This window comes from Vitis riparia, chromosome 17, assembly GCF_004353265.1.
Source record: "Vitis riparia cultivar Riparia Gloire de Montpellier isolate 1030 chromosome 17, EGFV_Vit.rip_1.0, whole genome shotgun sequence".
Lineage (NCBI taxonomy): Eukaryota > Viridiplantae > Streptophyta > Magnoliopsida > Vitales > Vitaceae > Vitis > Vitis riparia.
In genome coordinates this window covers 19423730-19450633 of record NC_048447.1, presented here as the reverse complement: position 1 = coordinate 19450633, position 26904 = coordinate 19423730, and the positions used below count along the sequence as shown (strand labels likewise).

General features: G+C 33.1%; 2 protein-coding genes across 3 annotated transcripts; both read left to right on the top strand.

Annotated features, from left to right (window-relative positions):
• The first annotated feature begins 9200 nt into the window (after positions 1 to 9200).
• Positions 9201 to 10701, top strand: LOC117934371. The gene has a single exon (XM_034856015.1). The coding sequence runs from the start codon at positions 9220 to 9222 to the stop codon at positions 10093 to 10095; it is 876 nt and encodes a 291-aa protein (XP_034711906.1). The 5' UTR covers positions 9201 to 9219; the 3' UTR covers positions 10096 to 10701.
• A 3758-nt stretch (positions 10702 to 14459) lies between these two features.
• On the top strand, positions 14460 to 26395 carry LOC117904342 (transcription factor GTE10-like). 2 transcript variants are annotated; one of them, XM_034816909.1, is made up of 10 exons: positions 14460 to 16627; positions 16716 to 16764; positions 16872 to 17027; positions 23938 to 24011; positions 24226 to 24292; positions 24432 to 24512; positions 24592 to 24707; positions 24811 to 24877; positions 24988 to 25118; positions 25207 to 26395. In XM_034816909.1, exons 1-10 carry the CDS (start codon positions 15290 to 15292, stop codon positions 25474 to 25476), a joined length of 2349 nt encoding a protein of 782 aa, XP_034672800.1. In that variant the 5' UTR covers positions 14460 to 15289; the 3' UTR covers positions 25477 to 26395. The 2 variants fall into 2 exon arrangements, with proteins under 2 accessions (XP_034672800.1, XP_034672799.1); XM_034816908.1 differs by having other exon boundaries at positions 16713 to 16764.
• The last annotated feature ends 509 nt before the right edge of the window (positions 26396 to 26904 follow it).

Below are 26904 nucleotides of genomic sequence, written 5' to 3'. Positions count from 1 at the left end.
ATTTTTGTATTATGTTAAAATAATTTATTGTCACTGCACCACATTCAAATTAATTTTTAAACACATACATTATATTTTGGGTTATAAATTTTAAATGTATTTTAAACTTCATGCTTGAATTAACTTACATTCAACCGATCATCTAAACCGAATCAAATTGATCTTAGACCAGCATTTAATTCATTTAATTTTTTTCTATCACTAAAATTCAGTTGAATTTTGATTCACTTACAATATATACATTTAGTTCTGGAGGTGGAAAGGCAGAGGATTTGATACTTGTTGATTGTAAAGGAAAAATTAGAGTGGGCCAACATATATAACGATCATAGATTTCTGTATAGGACTGCAGATATAACAACTCTAATTATAGAAAAGGAAGGTTGACAATCACTCCTCAATGTCCCCTTTCTCTGGTATCTACTAATTCAAAAATCCCAACAAGTAGATATCAGGCATGATGCATTTGCCAGTTAGAATAAATGAAAGGGTAGATATGGCGCCTACTTTCATCTACCAGCAGATTTTTAATTGATTAGTCTTTTGTCCTACACAATCGTATTGATTTTTTTAATTGTTTTATAGGTTCTTGAGGGACAAAATGAATGGGAGGTTAAGGGTACGTTTGGTTATGGAAAAATTGGAAAATGAAATTGAAGGAAAATTTAGAAGAAAATAAAAAATAGAATTAAAATCATGAAATTAATTTTGTTTATCACTTCAAACTTATTTAACTTATTTTAACTCTTTGATATAATAATTAAATAATTTAAAAATAAATAAGTTTCTCAATAATTTTAATTATATTTTATTTTCATATATATTTTTCATATTACAATGAGAAAATAATTTTTTTAATGTTTTTTTTCTTTAATACTTTTTGGGAATCAAACTTAACCTAAAATTATGCCTGATCTTCAAAAGTTTGAATGAAAATTGAAGAAAAAAAAAATAGAAGTAAATAAAAAAATAAATTTAAAATCAAAAAAATTATTTTTATATATCACTTAAAAATTCATTTATTTAATTTTTTTATATAAATATTAAATAATTTAAATATATATAAATTTTTTAATAATTTTAATTATATTTAACTTTTTCTTGTTTTTTTTTTTTTTTCTAAAATCCCAAGTTGAGCATATAAATCCAATAGTACTTGGTAATATTTTTATAAACTTGGCTTATGTCTTAAGTTCTTAACTACTAACCCTATCCTATGAACATAAAGCCGCGTCTTCAGCGGTGAGTGAGGCCTATCAGAAGTCAGAACTTCATTCTATTGCAACAACTACCCACATGAAACACCCTATATTCCAACTCATTTAACAACAACAATTTTCTTCTTTTCTTTCCATAATTGAGGAACATGTTTATGGCATCCACAATTTATTACTCAAACTACACCCTTAACTATCTACCCACGCTAAAACTTGTCGGGATACCAAAATAAGATACCCCTTGGTAAAGATGAACGAAGAAAAGTATAAGAGAAAAACATATTAGCTAGTAATTATGAGGTCCAATTCTTAACAGACTAAATCAAAATTTTTCTTTTATGATCGATCGGTATAAACATTAATAATTCTGAATTGGATCAATTTCCCCTCAGTAAATAAGTACGAAACTTCTCTATGAAATTTTTTTTTAGAAGTTTTATTTATGATTGAAGGTGAAAATATTTTTTTGATTGTTCCACGATATGGTCTGATTCTCCATCTTGTTGGGGCAGAAACTCACCTGGTACCCCCCACTATTTTTGCAACGTGAAAATATCCTTAATCCTAGTATTTTCTCTTTTATCTTTTTCTCCAATAAAACGTGATAGCATGCTTGAACTCAATTCTTTCCCACAAATCTCCTTGGCCATTGGCTAAGTGAACACATTTTCAAAGGAAAGAAGAGGAAAACAAAAAGGGCAATGGTACTCTCCCACATGGAGTACCTTTACTTTTTCTTTTTGGGTATGTAAAGTGAATAAGTTCGTACAATGTGACTTGCTTAGAGTTAGGGCTACCTCCAAAGAGACAAGACAACATTGGATTCTTGCAAACGTAAGTGTTACTCAATATGGGCAAGAAAATATTCCAAGGTGGTCGTTCAATCTTACCTTTGTTGCCCTAAAACAGAGGGCAAATAAATAAATAATATTAGTCTACTCAAAAGTCTGAAAACCTAACCCCAATCTATCTACACCTACCTCCTATTCATGAGATGCCCATTTGCATGTGATCTTTTGGGTAACCCACCAACACGTGGCAGAAACCCACGTCAAGTTTCCAAACTTTAGCTATGTGGTCAAATAATTTAATTCTTTAATGCATTGAGAGTTGGGTTTTTGGGTTTTTGGGTTTTTTGGTTTGCTTTTTTTTTTTTTTTTAATATTTTCCTCATTTCAAAACTCTTTATTTTATTTCTTAATTCTTTGATGCGTCGAAGTCTCATTGGGCTGCCTAAAAAGCGCAAATTCTAGAGGGAAGGCCCATCCTTCTATGGCTAAATTTGGCAAGCAATAGGCCTATTTCTCAGTGAGTAACTGTGCTTTTGTCTTCTTCCCTTGAATTAAGAGGATTTAGTGACACCAAAATCAATGACTTTTAGCCCATATTTTTATAGGCACGTATGCCCACGACTTTTAACCTAAATTAGGGCCAAAAGAGTTGAAGAATGAAGCTGAAGTGGGGTTTAGGTAGTCAGTTATGTTATGATTACCACAAGTAAAACATCCTTATTTAGGAGAAATAGACATATTTAATATTTTAATTTTCGATATCTCAAACTTCATACGTATGATTAACATCATTCTACATGTAGTAATACCATTGGATGTCATAAAAAATCATTCCTTACCATAATAAGTACAGTGTTCATGTCAAAGAAACATGAAATTATTCATAATAAGTACATAGTTATAATATATTTTTAGGGTTTAACTCGAAACACTCATAGGTCGATTCAAAAAGCTATGAAATTATCGAAAGAATACAAATTTGTTTAAAGCGTGCCAGTTGGACGAGGAAAAATCAATCGATGATAGTTTATTATTATAAAAATTATTAAATTATATTAATCAAACTTTGGTATCCATCATTATCGATCTTCTTATATATATATTTTTAATATTCAAATTATTAAAGTGATCGGTATTATTAATATTAATTAATTAAACACTTCATACTTCTAGAAACTATTCACCAAATGTGGTAAGATTGTTGGAGGATCAAGCAATGATGATGTCCTCTATATGCCCTATAAAATATATATACTCATAGTGAATGCACATAACCCATTAATTTAATTCCTTGTTTTAATCAAACAAATTTTCATACTAGATGTAACTATAGGGAAAATTAAAATATTTTGGAATAAAGTACAAGACAATTGGGATAATCTATTACATTGTATAACCCCTTGATACCTCTTATTGCCCTTAAAAATAAAAAAAATAAAAAATAAAAAATAGGTAAAAGGACACTCCCACATTTTTTTTTTCATTTCCTTTAGTCAGAGGTTGTAACCTAAGTTGAAAGGTGACCTACTTGTAGTAGATCAGATTTCCAAAAGAAAAGACATTGTATAATCTTGTCCCCTTGAAAGCTAAAAGGGGTCCTAATCACTTTCACTAATATACCATTAAGTACAAAGGAATCAACCCCGTTAACATAATTGGAATTTAGACGACTCATTTTAATAAGAACATTCATAATTTGATCCAACTGTTCTTCTAGACGTGAAGAATAATTAATTTTAAAGGATATATATTTTATATAAAGATGTTGGGGTAACTCTTATAAAGTATATCGATATGCTTTAAAGTTTAAAAAATGAATAAATTCAAAGTCTGAAATGTTAATACCGTAATACGATCAACTTGATGTTGAGACCTTATATTGTCTCATTTTCATCACCACCCCGCATGAATCAACCAATAACCAAGAGAGGGTTCATTGCAAGGGAGTTAAGCTTATTATAGTTCAATACTTATATAAATACAATTTTAGTAATTAATTATTTTAATATTTATTTTATTATTATATATTGAATTTGTAAATTTAGAGTTACATTCAACCTCCAATAAAATATGATGAACTTTATTAATCTTATTTTAAATGTTAAGGTATCGTAGTGCCAATCTAAATTTAAACCATTAAATATATATAATGAGATATAACTCATTAAACAAGATACAAACAAATAAGATCGAAATATAAGGGTTGAGACTAGATACCGGATTCCACTTGATTTGTGGTGCATTTTCGATGCTTATTGAAAAAATATCATTTAATACTATAGATGGACCCATAACTTTATTTCTCTCAAATCTTCTCCACACAAGTGAACTATAGATTTAATGGTAAGCATTGATCGATGATATAAATAAATGAGATCAAGATATATAAGAGGTAAGATTAGGTATGTGATACCATTTAATTGATAGTACCTTTTTTCATATAATGGATAATTGTGTTTTGGATCCAACTGGGCCTAAAAATTAAGATTTAGTCCATATAAGTTGCATAATTGATGAAAATGATATAAATTATGAAAAGACCAATATATCATTCAAAACTATTTTATATCATAATGTTTGACAAACCTTTTTATCTTAATTTTTTTAATAATTATTCTAAAAATTTATTATTTTTAGAAAACTAATTTTTTTAAATATAAATATTCTAAAAATATATCATTTGTTAAAAATAATTTTGACATATTTTTAGTTATTTTTTATATACACAATTTTAAAAATATATACTTTCCAAAATGTTTGATTTTTAAATAATAATAATAATAATTTATTTTTATTTTTTTGAAAAATTGTGTTTTTTTTCCAAATCACTAAATTATATTAAATTTTATTGAGGTTTACAAAATGAATAAAATTCAAATTAATGATTTTCTATTATCTCTTTTTTTTTTATAGTCAATAAAATTTATTTTTAAAAAAATAAAAAATTCATATCATTTTTCTCAATTTTCACACTTTCTTTTGGTCTCAGGATTAAACGGTGAACTTATATACGTGTCAAAACTTAATTTTTAGATCTAATAAGGTCAAAAACACAATTTTCCATTTATGCAATCCAATCGGTGGTACATCTTCGATACCTACCCAAAAAAAAGGTGTACCAATGGACTATAAATGAATACTTAACTTTATTTCTTTCAATAATTGATTGCCAAATTATTTTTTTATTCTAAAATATTAAAAAATAAAATAAATAAAATTCATTCTTAATCATAATGTACCCTATTAACATATTTCACATATTTTATTTCATTCAATTATTACCAGTACCTTCTAAACAGCCTGTTTTCTCAAATCTCCACCGTGGACCATGGTCCCATGCTGATGAAACGTCCCATATCGCTCCACCTATATGAAGCACTCCTACGCATGATCCACACACCCGACACTCCCCATGCCTGAATTATTGAAAATTGTCTCTTTTGACTCTTTAAATTTCTCCTTTTCAGTTTTCGACACATCAAGAGTGTACACGTACCTGAATACGTGGCATCTGCCCTATAAACAATAGTCATGACAGACGTGAGCTGGTGAAATACTATTGGTGGACCCCTGGTTAAACCATGGGAGGAATCAAGCTTTATGGAGTCGGTGTGGTCCCACCTGGAGGGAGATTGGGGAATGGCGCCGCAGTACATGCTCTTTTGCGTGGAGTTGTCCACATGGGAGTAGAAGTTTTGTACTCATGGATGACAGGAGTTTAAAAAAGGGTATGACATTTTTTTTTCTTTTTTTTTGGGTTAGACTCACCGATGCCTTTGCTTGTACTAGATTCTTTAACCAAAAATTAAGCACAATTAATGATTTTGCCTCTATTAAAAAATAAAAATAAAATAAAATATTACCTCAAAATTTATTTATTTTTTAAATAATTTTTTTAATGGCATAATAAATTTATTTTTTTTTATTTAAGTGTTCCGGTATATTTTATATAAAAATTACTATTCAAAATATTTTCTAAATGCTTATTTTTTTTTAAACACTTATATATGGATTAGTATTTTTAAAATTACTATCAAATCAAGTCTTTAATTGATGGGTAATTACTAAAGTTATGTTTAGTCCCGAAAATTATTAAAGAAATAAAAAAATAATTTTCTCATATTTGATTACCTTATAAAAAAAATAATAAAGAAAATAATACATAAATAAGATTAATTAAAATTTTGTATATTTTTAAATTATTTAATCTTTATATAAAAAATGAAAATAAATAAAATGAGTTTGAAATAATATATAAAAATAATTTATTGATTTTAAATCTATTTTTATTTTATCTGGTTTTTTCTTTTCTTCTATTTTTCCTTTCTATTTTATTTCCCTCATATTTTCCCTTATATTTTTTCGGAACCAAACATATCTTAAAAAAATTGCACATCAAACCATGCCGACACAAAATTAGACTCCACGAATGCATGAAAATATATGAAATTTTCTCTAATTTTCTTTCACAACAAACAGAGTACACGTTGCATTCCTCATAATTTACCTCTTTGTCTTTTGGTAGTACAACACTCCCAGAAGTCTCCCCACAAAATATTATATTTTGGCTATAAAGCTTCTGCTCACTTGCGGCATCTGCATTAACGCCAAGGGGTCTAGCAGATCGATCTGCCTGGTGGCTGGAAGGGGTACATGGATTATTGCTGCTCTCTTTAAGTTTTCACCCTTATTTGTTTGTTCCTTTCTGAAAGCTCCAACTCACATGATTGATTCAACTGGTTGCTCAACAGGAAATTTTGGTCCTTCGCGTTTCTGTATGGGATCTTTTGTACGGCCAAATCCATTTTGAAAACCAGCAAAAACTAAAATTTTTTAAAAAGAAACAAACAAACAAAATTCTCAAGTTAATTTTGTCAAAAGTTAATGGTAAAGGTCCAATAGCATTATATTAGAAAATGTAATGTCATGTGCACCGTTCAAGTCCATGTCTAAATTGTTGGTCGGTGAAGCCTTGTTGGGTTTAGAGTTTAGGGTATAGGATTTTATGTATAATAATTTTATTTTTTTAGATAATGCAATAACAATTGAAAGGTTTTTTTAAGAGTTTCGGTATTGCAACTCTTCTTGTTTCTTTTGACTCGTAAATTCTTAAATATTAATATACTTTATAAATATATGAATTACATTAATCATCGAATTATGTTAAAATTTTTATCTTATTTATTTATTTTTTGCTCATGTTTTATGCATGATTTTGGTTAACATACATTTAGATTAGTTAACAAGAACACGAAAAAATAAGATCCGAGAAATAATAATGATATGATGGTAAAAATAGACAAAACCCAATTACAAGGTAATATTGTGATTATAACATATAAAATAAAAAATGTATAAAAAACTAAATACAGAGTAATATGACAATAAATACCAAAATGCATTTTTTTTTATGTATATAATAAAAAATGTTGATAATAAAATCTGACTTTAGAACATATATGCTGATATGCTCTAATGATTTTTTTCAATACATTTTGTGTATGTTTTGATGTAATTATTATTCCAATTTATTTAAAAATTAGGTAATCATAAAAATATAATTAATATAATAAAATAATTAATGGAAAAAACCCATATGGAATAATGGAAATAGAACTCTAAAAATATATATATTTTTATTTTAATTTGGTCTTAATTTTAAATATATATTTTATCTTTATTTTCTGTTTGATGTTAATAAATAAGAAAAGGAGATGTTTTAATAAGAAACCTTGGAATGTTTCTAAGTATAATTTACCACGTGAGGATCAGACCCTAAATTAAAAAGAAAATGACATACTTATTAATTATGGAGAATAAAAAAAAATTCTTTAAATTTTTTTTTAGTAACATCTTAAATTAAATAAGTTAAAATTGAATTTGCAGCCTGACCTATATTGAGAAGAATAAATGTACATGTCTTTTTTTTTTTTTTTTTTTTCCTCCTTTGATAGGGGTAGGGTACGGTTGGCTTGGTCCCTCAGTAAATGGGAAGACTACAAACCATGTTTCTAAAATTTTCCAGATGCGTAAGCTATCTAAATCAAATAAATCCAAATTACTCTTTTGTCCTCGTTAAAGGTAATGTTGATGTAACTGCAGAGAAATTAAGGACATGTTTGTTACTATTTTTTGTTTTTAAAAATAAAACGCTAAAAACATGTTTAAAAAAAGTATTATATTTTTGTTTTTTGTGTTTTATGTGTTATCAAAAACTACATTTTTGAGATAAAAAAAGAAGATATTTTCATTAGTTTTTTTACGATTTAAAAAATAGTTATTATTTGTTTAATAAAATTATAATTAATGTAAAAATTTTTTAAATAAAATAATTTTCTTTTAATTTAAATGAATTATGCATATAAAAATTATTTATATATTTATAATATTAAGTTAAGATAATAAAATACTTTATTAATTAAAAAAAAACTTTTAAACATGTTTTTAGTATATTTATTGTACAAAAAAAAATTTATTAACTCAATCAAATATATATTTTTTATCTTTTTGAGAACAAAAATTGGTTTATAGAATTTAATTTCCAAACCAAAAACTGATTTCAAAAACAGCAACCAGACCCTTAGGCACTAGCCATTTAAAACTAGTGAATGTCACGTTTCGTAAATAGCTGGAAAGACGAAGGAAATTTTTGTACTTTAAGTGGAAAAAAATCATTTGAAGAACCGGTCGTTTTCCTTTTCTCCAATCACGGAGACAGGAGGAAAAATCGTTCCTCGCAGGGATGACGTCACCGATCTGGGGGGAGATTGTGTCGTTATCTGACCGTCCACGTGGCTAGATCTTCCCGTACTATTTATAGTAACCCGAAATGCCAGGCTCGTTTCTATCCATATTCCATTGGTCCACGTGTCGGTTGTTTGAGCTCCACTCCCGGAAAAAAGCTTTTTTCACGAAAACCGTACACGAAGCACGAGGCCGAGCCTACGTGTCCCCTAACTTGGCTCCATCGTCTGGCACTTTGCAGCTTCTCATTGGCTGGTTCATGTGGGCCCATCCGCAAACCTCCATCCACACCTGTCACATTGGCCCCGCTTCAGCCATAACGCCACGTTTCACTTTCATCCAATCGCGTCTCTGAGCTGTTTGAATCACTGTTCTCACACGTGTCTGATCTCACACGTGTCGGATTCCCTCCTCTTATAAATATCATCAGTTGCGTCCAGTTCTCTCCCAGAGTGTGCGTGAGAGAGATGATGATGGATGCTGAGGGAGGGTGCTGCATCGCACGGTACGCCGGGGGTGCGTACGATATGTCGAAGGTCGACCGGATAATGCTTAGATTCCGGCCGATCGCGCCAAAGCCAACAAGCGCTGGCTCAGTCTCCGGCGGTTCCACGTTGAAAAGCGACGAAGTGTACTTGAGGACTGGGAGAGGAAAGAGGAGGTACGTCAGGGATAACAGCAAAAGGTGCAACAGAAAGAGAAAGGCTTCGCCGGAGGAGAAAAGAGACGAGATCGTCGGAGAAGCGGTAGTGACGCTGCCGCTGCTGCCGGAGACGCCAGACCGTAAGGACTGGTCTCCGCCTGGGCAGTCTGATCTGTTATCCGCGACTAAACCTCAGAAAAACCCGCCGATCTGGCTGAGTTTCGCCAACGGCAGCACCGAGGGGCACTGCGGGAGCGATCGTGCTGTGATCACGGATCGGACGGTGGTGATGCCGCAACCGGTAAGGCTGGTGGGGTCGTGCGTAACGGTGGAGTGTGTGACGGACACGTGGGTTGATGGAGACTGGCTGGGGAGTACGGACGAGGAGAAGATAAACAACCTGGACAGAGACACGTGTCCAGGTTTCGTATCGGACGGCCTGAACCGGGTGACTTGGACCAACGCAGCGTACCGGAGAATGGTGGGGCACGTGACCCCAGGGCCAGAGATGATGGTGTGGTTAGTGATGAAAGCGAGAGTGCCAGTAACGTTTCCGGCGATAACCTGCAGAGTGAGGCTACAGTACAGGTGTGGGAAGGAGAAGAACTCCCTGACGCTGCCTTGCGACGTGTGGAGAATGGACGGAGGAGGCTTTGCATGGAGACTCGACGTCAAAGCTGCCCTCAGTTTGGGTCGCTAAAACCACAACCCTCAAGATCTGAGACTATAACACCTGACACCACCACCTCCAAAAAATAAAAATAAATTGTGAATATTTTCCGCTTTTGGATCGTTTTTAAATTACAAACTGTTTGTTCCACGTCTTTCTCTCTTTATTCTGATTGCTCTTCAGTTTTCTCCACGACATTTGTTCAGAACCAATGAACAACTAAATTTCTAATTATACTCTTCCTCAGTTCTTCCTTCCGCTGTATCCTCTAGTTTCTTGGGACTTGGTTACAGTACTTCAGACCAATGAAATTAACGGTGTTGATTGGGTATGAGGAATAGAGAGTTGGTGTTGACGTAGTGGGCATGAAAAAGAGGAGGAGATAGTGGGAAATGCAGTAATGGAGGAAAAAGCTGTGATAGAGGAAAAAGCTGTGATATTTTTGGGGAAATGGAAGATGGAGATGACTCGGATGAGAAGAAGTATTGAGTTAGGGGACAGGTGGAAGAGGAGAGTTGGATGGAGATGGAGATTCGAAAACTTTTGTTTTGTTTTTTCTTTTTTTGTTGGTTGGGGGTGAAATTTTGAGTCTGCGGTCCATTTTTTCAGCTTCTACTATATCTTTTGATGGTACAACTGCCACCTCTATCTCTATCTCACTCTCAGAATGCCTTTGAATTGCACTGGCACTGGTTTCTTTTGCTTCATCTGTGTCTCCCAACTCCCATTAGCTGGCACGTGAATCAACATAGAATAATTACATCTGTCACGTGCTTTGGCAAAAATATTAAAACATTTCAAATATTTTTTTAAGAATATATTAATTTATTTTTTTCACATTAAATAAGATATATGTATTTGATTTTTAAACAGAATTCCATTTGTAAAAATAATAACCGTCTAGAATGACTCCATAGACCTAAGGAATATGTGTAGATATTATTTAAATCTTGAAGCCTGTCCTTTTTGGTTCTCGTGAGTTCTCATGGAAGCATCTGGTCCTAACTTTATTGAAAAATATTTGGATTTTAAATCTCAAATCTCCTACCCACTGTTGAATGATATAAAAGTCTTTTCCACAGTCCAAAAGTTGTTCTAGGTATGATCTACATGCATGGATGTAACTACATTAATTTATTTTCTAAGTAGGCTTATTTAAAAAATTAATAAAATAAGAGATAAAAAGGATGAAAATAGTTAAATATTTATGTATAAGGACCATTATTTTAATATAATGTCTAAAACATTGGTATTTTTTATTTTTATAAATTAAAAAAAAACGAGGCATAATTTTCTACCATTCCAATTCCAAAAGCTATTAAAATAGTTTAATTATTTTAATTTTAAATTTATTTAGTTTAATTTTGTTATTTTGTACAAAGAATAATTTGTAGTAGGCATCTAATCGTGTAAATATTGTCTACTTTAAAATCAATGAACCATTGTGGCTTTAAAAATAGTTCGTTCATACATTGGGAACTTTATCTCTTATTTGATATAGGATATCATAAACACTTTCTCATGTAAACATAATATTCTCATTGTGTTGTGTCTCACGAGATTATAAGTCAAACAAACAAACACTTCTTACAGATCCAAATAAACCCCCACACTGGGGTGAAGATTGACTTTGATTTAATTTATAACAACTCATATTTAATCATGTAGATATTGTCTACTTTATGCCCAATGAACCATTACGATTTTAAAACACGTTTAGGGTTAAAAGGAGTTCATATGCTGAGAACTTTACTTTCTATATGATGTGAGATGTCAAATAACTAATTTTAAAAAATATAAAATTTTTAATTAAATTTAATTAAATTCTAAACTTTTTATATTTTAATAATAAAAAAAAAATTCTCAAAATTTTCCCCTTTCCTTAATTCTTTCCTAACCCGAAAAGAATACCCATCAGGTTCATGGCACTGGCCCTGTACGCCTACCCTGGCCCGAGTATGAAAATTGATTGAATTACTAGGCCCAGGCCCAAACCCAGTCTACTCAAATTCGAAAGACCAACCACATATTTGGGCCAAGACGTATCTTGACGCTATTGGGCTCAAGCCTCAATCAGCCTAATTTTGCTTCGAAATTGAATAAATAAAAAATTTTCTTTGGTGCAACCATGACAGATGAGAGCTAACCAGCCCCAAGCCCATACCCATTAGGGCAGAGCCAGAGGCATAAGCTGGAGGCGTCAGCGTTTAATAATATTAAAACGGAAAAAAAAAAAATTTAGTTTGAAGAAAATTACACTGAATTTTACCATCAAAGGTAAAGATAATATTTTTGGATTAAGATAAATTATTATTTTAACATGATTAGTGATTTATATATGAATATTTATTAATTTATCCATAAATTATTAATTATTAATTTTAATATTTTTTATTTTCTTTTACCTTTTCTTTCATTTATTTTTTCTATTTATTTTATTTCTCTTATATTTTTTCCCAAAATTTTTGAGAACCAAATATAGGAATATATTATCAAAAGTTCACTAATTAATAAATAAAAATTATTTGCTTATTTAATTTAATATTTAATTTTAGAATCATGATAAGGATTAATAATTATTTCTAGTCTCATGCCTAAAATTCTCCATTTTTTTTCTTAAATATTATAATTATAAAACGAGGACTATAATTGCATCGACCAAAAACCTTCTGTTTTTGTTGTTGACTTCCTTTGACGTTACTTCTCAAAAAAAGTCAACATGGCATGGAAAAGAATTTACTCCCTTGAATACGAAAAAAATAAGGATTAAATCATCAGCTTGTTCATTATCTTTAAGAAATAAATTTATTAATCAATATAAAAATTAGACATATTAAATCAATGACTAGAGACAAAAATTACGTGGGTCTGGTTGCAATCAATGACTATGAGCCGTAAAATTTACTAACCCAATTAATTTATTTTATCAATCACCATTTTCTTATTTATTTACATATAAAACAAAATTTTAATAAAACTTTTGACTTGTTTAAAAAATTGTTTTTAAAAAATGGGCTTTTAATTTTAAAATACATGTTTAATAGTTTTTTTTAATTGATAAACCTTTCATCTTCAAACCCTTATGCTATTTTTGGTTTCAAAAAGTATTAAGGAAATAAAAAAAATGTTAAGGAAAATGGTTTTCTCATAATTTGTTTTACAATAAATTTTTTTAAATATAATTAAAATTAGTTAAAAATTTAAATATTTTAAAATTATTTAATTTTTATATAATATACGAAACTAAGTGAAATAAGCTTGAAGAAATGTATAAAAATAATTTATTGATTTGAATCTATTTTTTATTTTCTTCAATTTTTCCTCTTATTTTTTTTTCTTTATATTTTCCATCGAATTTTTCGGGAACCAAACATAGCCTTAAAACTCTACGAGGATTCAAATCTTAGGTTGCAGACTGGTTTAATAATTTTGAAACTATTTTTTGATAATAATTTATTAAAAAAATAAAATAATTATTTAGATATTTTTAGTATATTTTAATTGTAATTAAAAATACAACAAAATATATGAAAAAAATTATATTTTATGTACAAATGTGCAATGCACAAAATTTTATTTTGAACTAAAATTAATTTCATAATAATTTATTTTAAAAATAGTGTAATTCTATAACAAAAATTAAAATGCAAGAAAATATACAAAAATATTATGTATTGTATATAAATTTGCAATATTTTCAGAAACCATCGATAGAAAAATTTATTTTTGCCAAATAAAATTTTATTAATAAATTTCAAAATTTGTCTCTTCAAAGAAACCATAGTCTTTTTCCTTTCCTAACAATTTAAATTTCGTCTTCTTTACAAAATTAATAAATTTGTTAGCATCTTTTTTATCAGAAAGCTTTTAAAAGAGCCGCAGTTTGAATCAAGCACGTGGGAATGGCGTGAGACTCACTTTCCGCCTCACATGTCGGTGAAAAGTCAAGAGCGCCACGTGGTTGGAAGAAGAATCCTCAAGTAAATTTCAGTAATCCACATCAAAATTTTCGAGAGTTCAAAAAAATCTAATACTCGCTTTATCTAAAGGCAATGTGTCTACTCAAAGTCTCAATACACCGACTTCTACAAGAGAGCGAGTGTTTATCCGAGTACACTCTCGAGAGTGTACTTTACCATTATTAAATTTGAATTGGTAGAATTTAATAATATTTTGTATCCAGATTAAATTAATGAGCTGGATCTACAAACCGCGGTCGAAGCGCGTCACAGCCGCACGATATAGATCTGACGGTGCCGAATAAGAGTGAATCCAAGCCCGTGCGATTAAGCTAAGCGGTAATTGGACGGTGGAGATTGATCGTATTGCGGCGGGCAGCGAGGGCACTCGGCTTTAAGTAGAGGAGCGAACTAGACAACCCATCGCAAGTTTTTTTAGTTCCTTTTTCTCTCTCTAGATTTTTTCTCCGTGCGAAGAAGGATTTTCTAGGGTTCCAAACGCCCCTCCAACGGCTCTGATCGAGATCCAGGTTTTGAATTGGATTCTTCTGAAGCATTTTCTAGGGTTTCCGACATTGTTTTATACGTATTGTAGATTTGTTTAGCTTCAATTGGGTCTCTTTCGTTCGGGCTAGGGTTTGTGGGGGTTTATGGTCGGGTCAGTTTGGGGGCTGTTCTTCGTGTAATTTTCTGGGAACAACTCTGCTTCGTTTCTTTATTTTTATTTCGTTATTCGGAGAATTTTCGATCCGAGGCAATGGAGGAGTGTTATCGATGGCGAGAATAAAAACTTCTAGGGTTTGTAATTCTGTCTCTGGGGTTAGGGCTTTACATTGCTTCAATTGAATCAGTGGATGTGTTAGAGTTAGGGTTTTTAAACTTTATCTGTGTCTTTGTCATTGCTATTCTATCAAATTCGTATTGTCCGTCTATGTCATTGTGAAATTTGAATTCGATATTACTTAAAGGACAAAAACACGTGTGTGATAATTGAGATTTTAAAATTTTGATGCTCGTCCTTGAAATTATTGAGGGAACCACTGATGCTGATGGGAAAAAGTATTGTTTTCAATTTGATTTGTAAGGATTAAAAAAATTGAGGAATTGGGTGCGCCAGAAACCTTCAATTGAGTCTCATTTTGGCCCGAAATTGTGGTATTTGGAGGAGCCCGTGGAATTGGGATCTGGGTTTTTGTTATGGTTGAAGTGACGACTTAAATCTTATACCCAACGGCTGACATGTGCGGATATTGGGGGTTTATCTTATGGCACCAACTGTTCCTATAGGCTTCACTGGACAGAGGGAATCAAAAAAGTTGTCGCAGAAAGGTCTTGCCCAAATGATGGCTAAAACACGGAAAGTTTCTAAGGGACATTCTTCGTCTGGGTTTGTTCCTGATTATCGTCATGCTGTTGAGACCATGGGTGAATCAGAAGGGTTTGGGAGCTCAGGTCGTGTTAACACTGAGATGACTGCTTCAGAGGATTCCTGTGTCCCCAAAAGGAAATGCATCAGTCTGAATGTGGATGGTTATGATAGTTTTTGTGTCCCTGTACAAGTCTTGTCTTTATCAAAGATGTCTCGGGCAGAAAGGAGGGATTTAGAGCGGAGGTTGAAAATGGAACTTCAACAGGTTAGGGCTTTTCAGAAGAAAATTGCCTCTCTTTGTTCAAATCTTGTTCCACTATCACCTACAAGTGATATTCGGAGTTGCAGCAATGGGCAAAAGAGGCCTCCAAAAGACAAAATTCAGAAGTCATCTGAAGCATCCACTCATCAGCGGAAGAAACGACCTCCTCCTCCTGGACGAAATGTGCCTAAAATGAAACGTGGTTTGTCTGGGCGGTTTGAATCAGTGAAGCAGGCTGCACCCCCGGGCACTTCGAATTCCATGTCGATGAAACAGTGTGAGACATTGTTGAGCCGGTTGATGACTCATCAATTTGGTTGGATTTTCAACAATCCTGTTGATGTTGTGGAGTTAAAGATTCCAGATTACTTCACTGTTATTAAGCATCCAATGGACTTGGGCACAATCAAAAGTAAGATGGCTTCAGGTGAATATTTGAGCCCATTTGATTTTGCTGCAGATGTGAGGCTTACTTTCTCAAATGCAATGACTTACAACCCACGGGGAAACGACGTTCATTTCATGGCTGAGACACTGAATAAATTTTTTGAAATGAGGTGGAAACCTATAGAGAAGAAGCTTCCAGTAACCATTGATGTTGAGTCATTGCCTTCTAGATCAGATGCTCATCTAGAAATTGAAACTGCCGATAGGATGCCACCCTCGAAGAAGAAGAAAGTTGCACCGACAGATCACAAGATAAAGATGGAGCCAAACAAAAGGATCATGACCAAAGAGGAGAGGCATAATTTGGGCACAGAATTGGAAACTTTGCTTGGAGAACTGCCTGATGGCATTGTTGATTTCCTAAAAGAGCAGAGTTTCAATGAAAATCAAGCCAGTGAAGATGAAATTGAAATTGATATTGATGCTCTAAGTGATGATACATTGTTCACACTGCGGAAGCTTTTAGATGGCTATTTGCTGGAGAAACAGAAAAACCTGACAAAAACTGAACCTTGTGAAATGGAGGTACTCTTCTCCCTCTATGAAACTATTATTCCCTTATGAGGTATACACCATACTTATCTGATTAATGCAATGCCATTTCTTGCTGCAGCTTCGTAATGAGTCGGGGTTCAGCAATTCATCAATGCAACCATGCAAAGGTACTTTTCTGTTCCATGTAGATGTAATCCTTTACAGTTGAAACCTGTATCACTCTAGGGGTCATTTAATTTTGTCTGTTTAAGGCACAATTCTTTTATACTTTCAGGCAATGACCATCTGGACGAGGATGTAGATATTGGTGGGAATGATCCTCCTACGTCAAGCTACCCACCAATTGAGATAGAAAAGGATGCAGCCCATAGAAACAGTAGATGCAGTAGTTCAAGTACTTCCAGTAGTGATTCGGGCTCTTCATCAAGCGGTTTGTGTTTCTGTGAACCTTCCATATACACTTCTTGCAAATTTGATATTTGTTTTTGGGAGTTGGAGTTCAGGACTACACAGCCTATTTTGTTTGTTAAGAAACAAGGGATCGACCACAATAGGACATTAAGCTGAGTAAGACCCTAGAAAAGAAATCATTGCAAACAATAAAAGAATATCTGCTGGAAACATTCTCCCCCAGGTCCTAGATATCCTAATTATGACCTTTATGTTTCCTGAATTTCTTCTTAATATGCATATTTGACCTTGTAGAATTTGTCTCACCCTCGCTTTACTTACAGCCCAACCAATCTATGGAATCTAAAAAGGTCTGTCTCACCATTCATATATAGTTTTAAATCATCTCAACTTCTTTCTGATGACACCTCCATTTCCCATCTGGACAGAAAATGTCTCATTCGTCACCTCATTTGATGCAAGTCTTAGTTCAAGTTTTATATATGCTGATGAACAGTTAATCTGACTCATACCAGTTAGTCCTGGCTTGGTTACCATACCTGCCCAGTCTCTTAATCAGAGTACTGTATCTATAGTGTATGGAAGGCAAAGGTTGGGAATTTGTCTCCTGGCATCTGTTTTAAGATCTGCCTAGCACTTCACCTGCCACCTAACTTAATTAGACTTAAAATGAAATTAATACATTGAAGTTAATAGTTTATAAAAATTTAAATCAGATAGTTGTACTCCTAATATCTCTGTTTGTATTCTGTTCCTCAATCTCCAATTGTTCAACCTTGTTGACCATTAAACTGCTTTAAACTTCTTTTCTCCTCTCTAAGCTCTGTCAAAACAAACATTTTGGGAAAGTAAAATAATCTTGAAATTTTGTGGTTTCTCAAGTGATGATGTTGTGTACCCTTTTTTATGTTCACATTTATGCTTTTGTTTATGTTGTTTCCTTTTGTGTGTGTGTGTGTGTGTGTGTTTGTGTTTATTAATTTATTTTTCTAAAAAGTTATGTTGAAGTCCATATTTTGTTAGTGGGTCTTGGTTGCTGTCACTTTTCTTTTCTTTTTATTCTTCATGATCCTTATTGTGTGATTCTCTTTACACCTTTTTATACTTTGGATTTTATGGGGGTGGTGTCTGTACATTGAAACTCATGTTCCCCTTTGGCATTTTTATATATATGCTTTGTTACTTATGAGAGATACTTGTTTTGGAGATTTGATGAAATCAAACATAATCCAAAAACTTTCAACAGCGGTGCAGATGGTGTCCAATAAGGTTTTATGTTTCTTAACCAGAATGTTTATGTGCACCTTCCTAAACAAAAAAACCCAGAATGTTTACATGCACCTATGTATGTGCATGCCTGCATGTGTGTGTCTTATGTAAAATCCTAAATGTTCCACCTCACGGAATATTTAAATAAGTTTAATAGAAATGTGGGAATGCATTCCATTGCTTTATTACAAAAAATCCATGGGATGGACTTGTAAACTTCTCATCATAGTTTCAAGCTTCTATTAAATTTTTTATCTTAATCTTTTGCTGTATGTATGCAATGGTTCCATCTGGAGTCAAACACTTGGCGCCTCCTATTAGACATGGGGATTACAGGATTACATAATGTGTCATTAGCTTTAGCATTTTAGGCACTATTAGGAGTCACTTGATGTTCTTGTACTTTAATTTTGGGAAGCTTTAGCATTTGAGCTATAGATTGAGTCCTTGCAGATAAGGATAGGAAGAGGATTATGTCTTTTGTGGAACTAGGATTATACAAGACATGAATAAAATCTGGAAACAAAATGAGGGAACTAGGTCTTCTCATGTTTCTCCATCTTTGTCTTTTTTCCCTTTGTAACCAAGAAGCATGGCAAAGTGCTGTCTGCTTTTTTTTTTTTTTGATAGATAAAACAATTTTTTATTTTTTTTCTTTCCTTATTTTGCTTTTGAGCTTTGGAAAATCAATTTGCTGTTGTACATTGTATAAATTACCATGCACTTTTTTGATAGGCAAAGTCGCATATATGTTAGATAAAGATGCCTAATAGTAGATCGAGCAACTTGAGTACACAGTAAGTGTGAGGTACACTAAATTTGAAAGAAAAAGAAAATGCAAAACAGACCAACCAGCCTATATTGAGTCCAAACTATTAAATAATAAATTTAACATCCCTCATCAAACATTTGACCCAGAATTAATATTTGAGAAATTGATTTTTCACAGCTAACTTGAACATCTCTATTCTTTCAGAGATTTATTATTTTGCTCTTTGTGAATTAATCAGAAAAAGCAAAGGGAGTCATTCTCCAATTCAAATGTGTATCTATAACCACATATGCAATGCCCCAAGAGACCCCAAATGGGGAGAGAGCCATACTTCATAAATTGAATGTCCATGGGAATGAATCAATTAGTGTCTAGTGTTTGTTTACACAACACTAGTTAATCAGAGTCTTACCTATCTCATAAGATGATTGATGGGATGAGTCTTCAAGGTCTATCTACGAAAATGAAGAAAAAAGAACTGGAAACTTTGGTGGATTTTTAGTTTCTTTAGCATCATAATTAGTAAATAGTTGGTTATTTAAGTCTCAGTTAGAATTTGATAATGTTTTTTATTGGAAATTTGTCCTTAAAAGAAGTTTTGTATTCCCAGGCTTTCTATTTTTTAGAATATATATATATATATATATATTTTTGTCAGAAACAAAACTAATTGATTGATATAAAATTGATAAGGACAAATGAAGGATGAAAAATCCTTCTCCAATTGACAAAATCTGATCAAAATTCTTATGAATTTGTAAAGGGGTTAAAAAATCTGCTACAAAGGGAGCCCAATGGTTGGCTACTTTCTTTTGGAAAAAATATTTTTCCTTTTTTCTAAAGCCTAGAAGGTTATTTCATCTAATCAAGAGATTAATGGATGAACCGATGATGAATAATATGAATTTTTCTGCAATCCTTGCAATTTTTAATGGTAAAATTACACTGTTTTTCTTCTAAATGACACACATATATTTCATCTAATCAAGAGACTTTATCTTATCTCTTTTTCTCTATAAGTTCTCTCTTTTCTCTTTTTTGTTTATTTTTCCCCACTGCTGTAACTTTTGGTCATAATGCCTTTTCTTAAGCCCTAATGTGGTTAAGGTTTTGCCTATCTGTTCTTATAATTCTAGATTGCTTCCCATGCAAAGAATGCCACCTTTGACTAGTGTTCAATACCAAGGAAAAGATTACCTGAACTCAATTCCTTGCAAAAGGACTACCTGTGAAAATTTGTATCTGGCAAGCCTCTAATATCAACTAATCCTAAGCACCTCCATGAATTGTCACTGTTGCTTAGACCCCTGATTTCAGCTGTCTACTGCCCAGTCTTCTTTTTAACAGCTCAATTAAACAAGCTTGGAACAATGCTTCAAAGGAGCCAAACTCTTAAGACCATGGTCACTGAAATCCAATAGCTAGAGCGAGTCTTTTAAGCTTTTCATAGGCCCGTCCCACGAGTGTCCTTCCAGCAAGCACCAACCACCCTCCCAACCTCATTTCCCAAGTAAAGCTTTATTGAGGATCAAGAGATTTCCAATGCCTAAAAAACCCTTTACTGAGGATCAAGATACTTTCAATGCCCAAGTAAAGCTTTAAACAACTATGTATTATTCAATCCTCTATATCTAGGTTTGGTTGAAAGAGAATTAAAATTGCATGTCATCTAACTTCATCTGGTTGTTCCATTTTTTTATATATAAGTTGTCTGAGTTTTTGCAACAAAATCTTTGTTGAGATGTTGTGCTTATGCACAACTAAGTTTGGTGAGGGTATCAGTGGGTAGTGATATATGGTGCAAGTTGGTGATGCTAATTTAAAAATATGTGAGTTGGGTAAGTAAGAAAAGAAATGATGTTTTCTAGGATTTGTTAAGTTTGTAGTACAAGCACTTTGGTATTTTGACTCCTTGACATTGGAGATGCTTTGGGTGAATAGGCTCAGTGCACTTTGGATACGAAAAAAGCTCTGGTACCTCTTGTCAATTTGGAAAATACATATTTTTAAATTCCTTATATTGCAGTTATTGTCATTATGGGAGTGAGTGGAAATTTCAGAGCATTTCAACAACAATTTCAATTGTTAAACTAATGGTACTTGAGTTGTATTTGTAATGAAGGTATCTTGATAGATTGATTGGATGTGGATATGAATATTTAAGAGAGGTACTTGAATCAACACCAAACAAGCACTTGGTGTTGATAGCACTTGGCGTTGAGCGGTCTGATTAATCAATTAAGTCTTTATTCATGTATACTTTTGTGAATTGGGCTAGGGTGTATATAGAATATCACACTGTATATATGATTGATTTTATAGATTGCTTGCTTGTAAAGTAAGGGGAAGGTCTTTTTTTTGTCTCCATACTACTTAGCTTTTGGGGGCGTTATTTGTATACTTCATGTGTACTGCTTTCGCTGTTTTTAGGCATTTCTAATGCAAGCCTTTTATTACCTATCAAAAAAAATAAAAATAAAAATTTAAGAGGTACTACTTAGAAATTTTAGGTATTTATTGGTGGATGGTTGTTGTAGTTTGACCAAAGAAATTTGGGATGGGAGACTTATTGTTTTTGACAGAGGTTGATTGATAGTCCTTGAAGATTTGTCTGGTCAGTTTTGAGGTATTCCTTGTTGGGTTGGAGACCCTTGAAATTCTGACCTTGAATTAGAAATTGTGTGCCTTGATTCTGAATGGTTCTATCCTATTGTATGGCTAAACATGAACTCCACCGGATTGAGTCATAGGATTTAATACTTGCATTCCTAGACAGCAAAATCACTTAGGTGAATGGTTTACCGAGAGTGTTCATATTAGTTTAACATTGTTCCCACTATGCCCTAGAACCGACTACAGCAGTCCAAAGTAGTATTTTCTAGGAAAGTAATGCTGAAACCTTCTTAAAAATATTTTAAAATACAGAAGAAAAATTTTGAATCAGTCACATATATAAAAGGGCATGAATGCAGATATATAATATGGACAAGAGGGGCCAACCTACAGGTACTTCATAAAAAATAAAAAAACTACAATTATGTTAGGAACAGTGGCAATTCATTGGAAAAGGAAGGAAGTATTTCTACTGTGGGTTTGGTTTAAAATCCATGGGTTAATGGTGTACAGTAAGGCTTACATTATCTCATTTGTTCAAAAATCACAAAGAATCAATTTGGTCAATTAAGGTTTGGGTAAATTTGTTAACTGAAAGTGACCATGCTGCTATCAAAGGATTAAAGTAGCTAAAGAAATGAAGAAAGGTAAGCTAAAGCCCGAGCAGAAACAAAGTCAGCATTAGTTGATCTTCAAATTTGACATCAGTGTTAATAGCATGTTCAGGCAAAGAGATTAATAGTATTTTTGGAGTGGTGTGGGTTTTGCATTCCTCAATTAGGAGTCTGTTGGGTTGACATGGCTCTTTTGTGGGTAAAAAAACGAAAGAAAGCATGGAGGGCAGCTCTTTTGTGCTTGTTGTGGACTATTTTGGAAGGAAAAAAATAGAAGGGCTTTTGACAAAGTTGAGCAGTCCAACCAAACTATTAAATCTGTTTTTGTGTATACTTTTGTAAATTGGGCTAGGGTGTATGTAGTGGACCACATGTTGTTTATGTTAGATTTTGTAGATTGATTGAGCTCTAAGGAGAAAGTTTTGTTGCTCCTTACTTTTTTCGCCTTTATGGGGCCTTGGTTGTATGCTTCATGTGTACTTGCTTTGCCTCTTTTTAGGTGCTTTTAATACATGCCCTCTTTTTGCCTATCAAAAAAGAATATATTAGCTATATGAACTAAATGCAGCCCCCAAAGAAGGAAAAAATGGAGATATTCCAAATTTAAAAGTTTGGACAATTGTGTTGAGTTTTGCATATTTATTTTGTGAGGAGAGTGTTTGAATCATTTGCCACTGAGCTTATATATCTGTGTCATTGGGTGCCTAAAGCTGTGGTTCCATGCCAGAATGACAAACTGTTCTGGCTTTATTAAAATTTCCTATTTTAAAAGCTGGTGATCTTTTACATTCATGATGTTTGCTGTGCATGTTCCTTAATAAAACCTACCCTCCAGGGTAGCCCTGTTGGTCAGGTCGGACACTGGGATGTGTGGTCCCAGTAAGTGGCACATGGTCTTGGGTTCGAATCTTGCCATGGATGATACCCTGAATGTACCCAGTGCTGGTTGTTGTAGAGGTTTGGGTCCCCATGGAGAGTCCTAAGGGTTTGTCTATGGAAGGTTCATAAGTTATTAAAAAAAAAAAAAAAAAAAAGTTCCTGAATGAAAACTTTGCATTGAAATGGAAGATTGAATATGATTAAAATCTTGCTTGCCACCTGCTCTCATACTTCTAGTAGTTTTGACACAGGGTTTTTAAGGAGATTGTGCTTTTATCTTCTTTGATTGAGGTGTTCTGTGGGAAGGCTTCTGTGGCACCACTGAGGGGGCTGACCTCTTTGGCAAAAGTTGGCCAAGATGCAGCTTCAATATGTCCATGCACAGAGATTAGGACATTGATTATTGGCAATTTGCATGTGTTTTGTGCATTTAAATAAGGAATGTTTTTAATTCTTTCTTATGGTGTGGGGGTGGTGGTAAAATTTATAGCTTCAGAGGTTATCATTTTTCCTGGCAAGAACTTTTGTAGAAGATTAGCGTCTTGCTGTTTATTTTTGTAAGTGTGAATTCTACAATGTCAATGATGATGTCAAATCTTAGGACAACGTATTCATATATTCATGATTAGCATAATATTGTCCCAGAAATCTTTGAACAATTTAGTTTAATGAGTGAAATCTCTTTCTCTTCTTTATTCTTCTATTTTTTCATTTGCATTTAGAGTTTATTATATCTTATTTTTGATAGGCATTTGTAGTTTACTGTATCTGTTGTCTTTCAGACTCAGACTCAGGCAGTTCTTCAGGTGGTGAATCAGATGGTGCCAAAGCTTCAGTCCCTGTTACTAGCACAAAGGTAAATCTTCATATTGTCTGGCCCTGATGGACTCTTACTTGCAAAATGACTATTGTAAAATGAGCCTGTTTATTCATTTTATTGCATGTCCTGTGTTTATTAGCTTCATTGATTAGGGGCTATTTTGGTCTTTCTCTTCTTTCCCACCCCTCCCCCTCTTTTGCATTTTCTTGATGAATGCTTACATTTGCATTCCCTTTTCTCCCTATTTTAGGAAACCGTAGGTTCTGGAGCCGATTTAGACCCAAAGAAAAGCGATCTTGGTGAAGACATTGGAAATGGTGGGTTTCTTGATTCTATTTAAATTTTATGCTAATGTTGGGAGTGTGATTTTGTTGTTCTTTCCTTTCTGTCCTGCATCTGAAACATAAATTGAAGCCAATAGATGACCTGAATCCTGCTATTCTATGGATTGTACAGAAGCTTTGAATATTCCTTGCAATGTCGATCCAAATTTAGAGTCTAAGCCAATTTCTGCGGAGGCTGATGGCCATCAAGAGGGTAAGCATGAAAATCATGAAGAAACTGTCTGCTGTTAGTTTTGGGGCTTCATCTTACCCTTCATGCTCTAACATTTTAGGGGAGAGTGCTCCATCTGAGAGGCAAGTCTCCCCCGAAAAGCTTTATCGTGCTGCTTTATTGAGGAGTCGCTTTGCTGACACCATACTAAAAGCTAGAGAAAAAACGCTTGAAAAGGTTGGCCCCAATTTGGACTCACTATACCACTTAATATGGTGGATATTCCAATTTCCAAGTTTATTCTATTTAGCGTGTTTGGAGCTTGATATATTTTGTTCAGGGTGAAAAGGGGGATCCTGAGAAACTACGACTTGAGAGAGAGGAACTTGAAAGACGGCAAAAAGAAGGTTTGGATTTGCACTTCCAACCTCGAGATTTTATTTGTGCTGCATCCAGTATTTATCTAAATATAGGGGTTTTAATTTCCATGGAAATTTTTTTTTGTCATTGTTCATAGAGAAAGCAAGGTTACAAGCAGAGGCCAAGGCAGCCGAAGAGGCTAGAAAGAAAGCTGAAGCAGAAGCTGCAGCTGAAGCTAAGAGGAAGAGGGAACTTGACAGAGAAGCTGCACGTCAGGCATTGCAACAGGTATGGGATGCACCATTGTGTGGCAGATGCCAGTCACATTCTTCCGTTTACCTCCCAATTTAACATAAATGTGTCTTGCCCTTTTCAGATGCAGAAGACTGTTGATATCAATGAGAATTGTCTGTTTTTGAAAGATTTAGAAATGCTAAGGGCTGCTCCCGAAGAACTTTTACCGAGCTTGGATGAGAGAAGCCCAGATCAATCCCCAAATTGCCTGGGTAGTTTCAAACTCCAGGGAAGTAATCCCTTGGAACAACTGGGACTATACATGAAGATGGATGATGAAGAGGAGGAAGAAGTTGAGCCCCAATGCATTCCAGGTCCGGGAAATGATGTAGAGGAAGGAGAAATTGATTGATTAGCTTTTCTCCATGCTCTTACACCAGTTTTTATGAGCGTGTGTCAAAAGACCTTGAAACCCAAAAAAGGAATGAACTTCAGCTTTCCTTATGCATGCTTCCCATTTGGGTTGCATCCTCTCCTGTTGGATATGGTATGAAAACCCTTGAAAGAAGTTGACATGGACTAGCTGGAGAAGCGATAACCATCACCATGGGAAAGGGAGAGAGGGTGGGGGGAGAGAAGTTGGGGGGGTTGAGGGTGTTTGTCGATTGGTCCTTAGGGTTGATTTTCGGTTTTGGACTCGTTGAATCATAAAGCTATTCAAGTACACTACTTTCTACAAGCGCATGAAGGATTTGCTGTGTGGGTTTTACATGGAGGAGATGTGTATCATCATTCAGGGACTTATATTTTTTTCCCTATCTTTTCTTCTCTTTTGCTGTAAAAAGAAAATTCATATTTGTAGTCAATCTTCGGATGCACTTAGGAGCTGAACCATATGTTAAAAGAGCTGAGGGAGGGTTAGTCTTGCTGCATGGTGGGGAAGTCGGTTACTTATACGATGTTTGTCAATTTTAGGGAAATGGGTGTGCTCCCACAGAACTGTAAAAAGTTGGAAAGCCACATTTGTATTCCTTTCATTTCCATTCTTATTCATCAGTAAAAAAAAAAAAAAAAAAAAAAAAAGGAAAAAAAAGAAAAGAAAAGAAAAAAGTATCACCGCTCCTAGAAAAGATACTTTGAAAGCCAGAAACGGAATTCCAGGCGTCATATTTCTGTGTCTGTATTAAGTTTAACGGAAACAGATTGGTAGGCATTTATACAAATGAGGGAGTATTGGGATTTTGTTTGTAAAAATGATTTGGGCAGGTGTTGAATGTTTTTAACAGTGCTGGAGATCTGTTGTTGCCTAATGAAGAATTCCATTTTTATTCCTTGCTTTTCTTTGCAGCTCTCAATCTTCAGAACTGAACGGCAGAGGTTTCATTATATTTGAAACCTCCACAGACAGCCTTTCAACAAGACTACTAAATCCTCTCTCTCTCTATATATATATATTTGAAACCGGTTATGCCCGATATTATTTATGATTTTTGAATAATTTTACAAGAAAATCAATGTATGCGAATTGGATTTTTTTAAAAAAAGTTAAAAAAATTATTTTTTCATATTTGATTTTATTATGATTTTTTTTTAAATATAATCAAAATTTGTTATGAATTTATATGTTCTTAAAAGTACTTGATTTTTATGTAATGAATATATAATAAAAAAGGTAAAAAATAAGTTTAAAGAAAACATATAAAATAATTTATTAATTTTAAATTTATGTTTTATTTTTCTTTATTTTTTTTTTTTTTGTATTTTTCATGGAATTTTTGCGAGTACTTTTTTTCTTATTTGATTTATTGTAAATTAATATAAATAATTTTTTAATGACCCT

Coding starts and splice junctions, on each gene's coding strand:
- LOC117934371 (XM_034856015.1), top strand. CDS start 9,220: ATGATGATGGATGCTGAGGGAGGGTGCTGCATCGCACGGTACGCCGGG.
- LOC117904342 (XM_034816908.1), top strand. CDS start 15,290: ATGGCACCAACTGTTCCTATAGGCTTCACTGGACAGAGGGAATCAAAA. Junction 17,028..23,937: donor TTCGGGCTCTTCATCAAGCG/GTTTGTGTTTCT, acceptor GTTGTCTTTCAG/ACTCAGACTCAGGCAGTTCT. Junction 24,293..24,431: donor TGGTGAAGACATTGGAAATG/GTGGGTTTCTTG, acceptor TGGATTGTACAG/AAGCTTTGAATATTCCTTGC.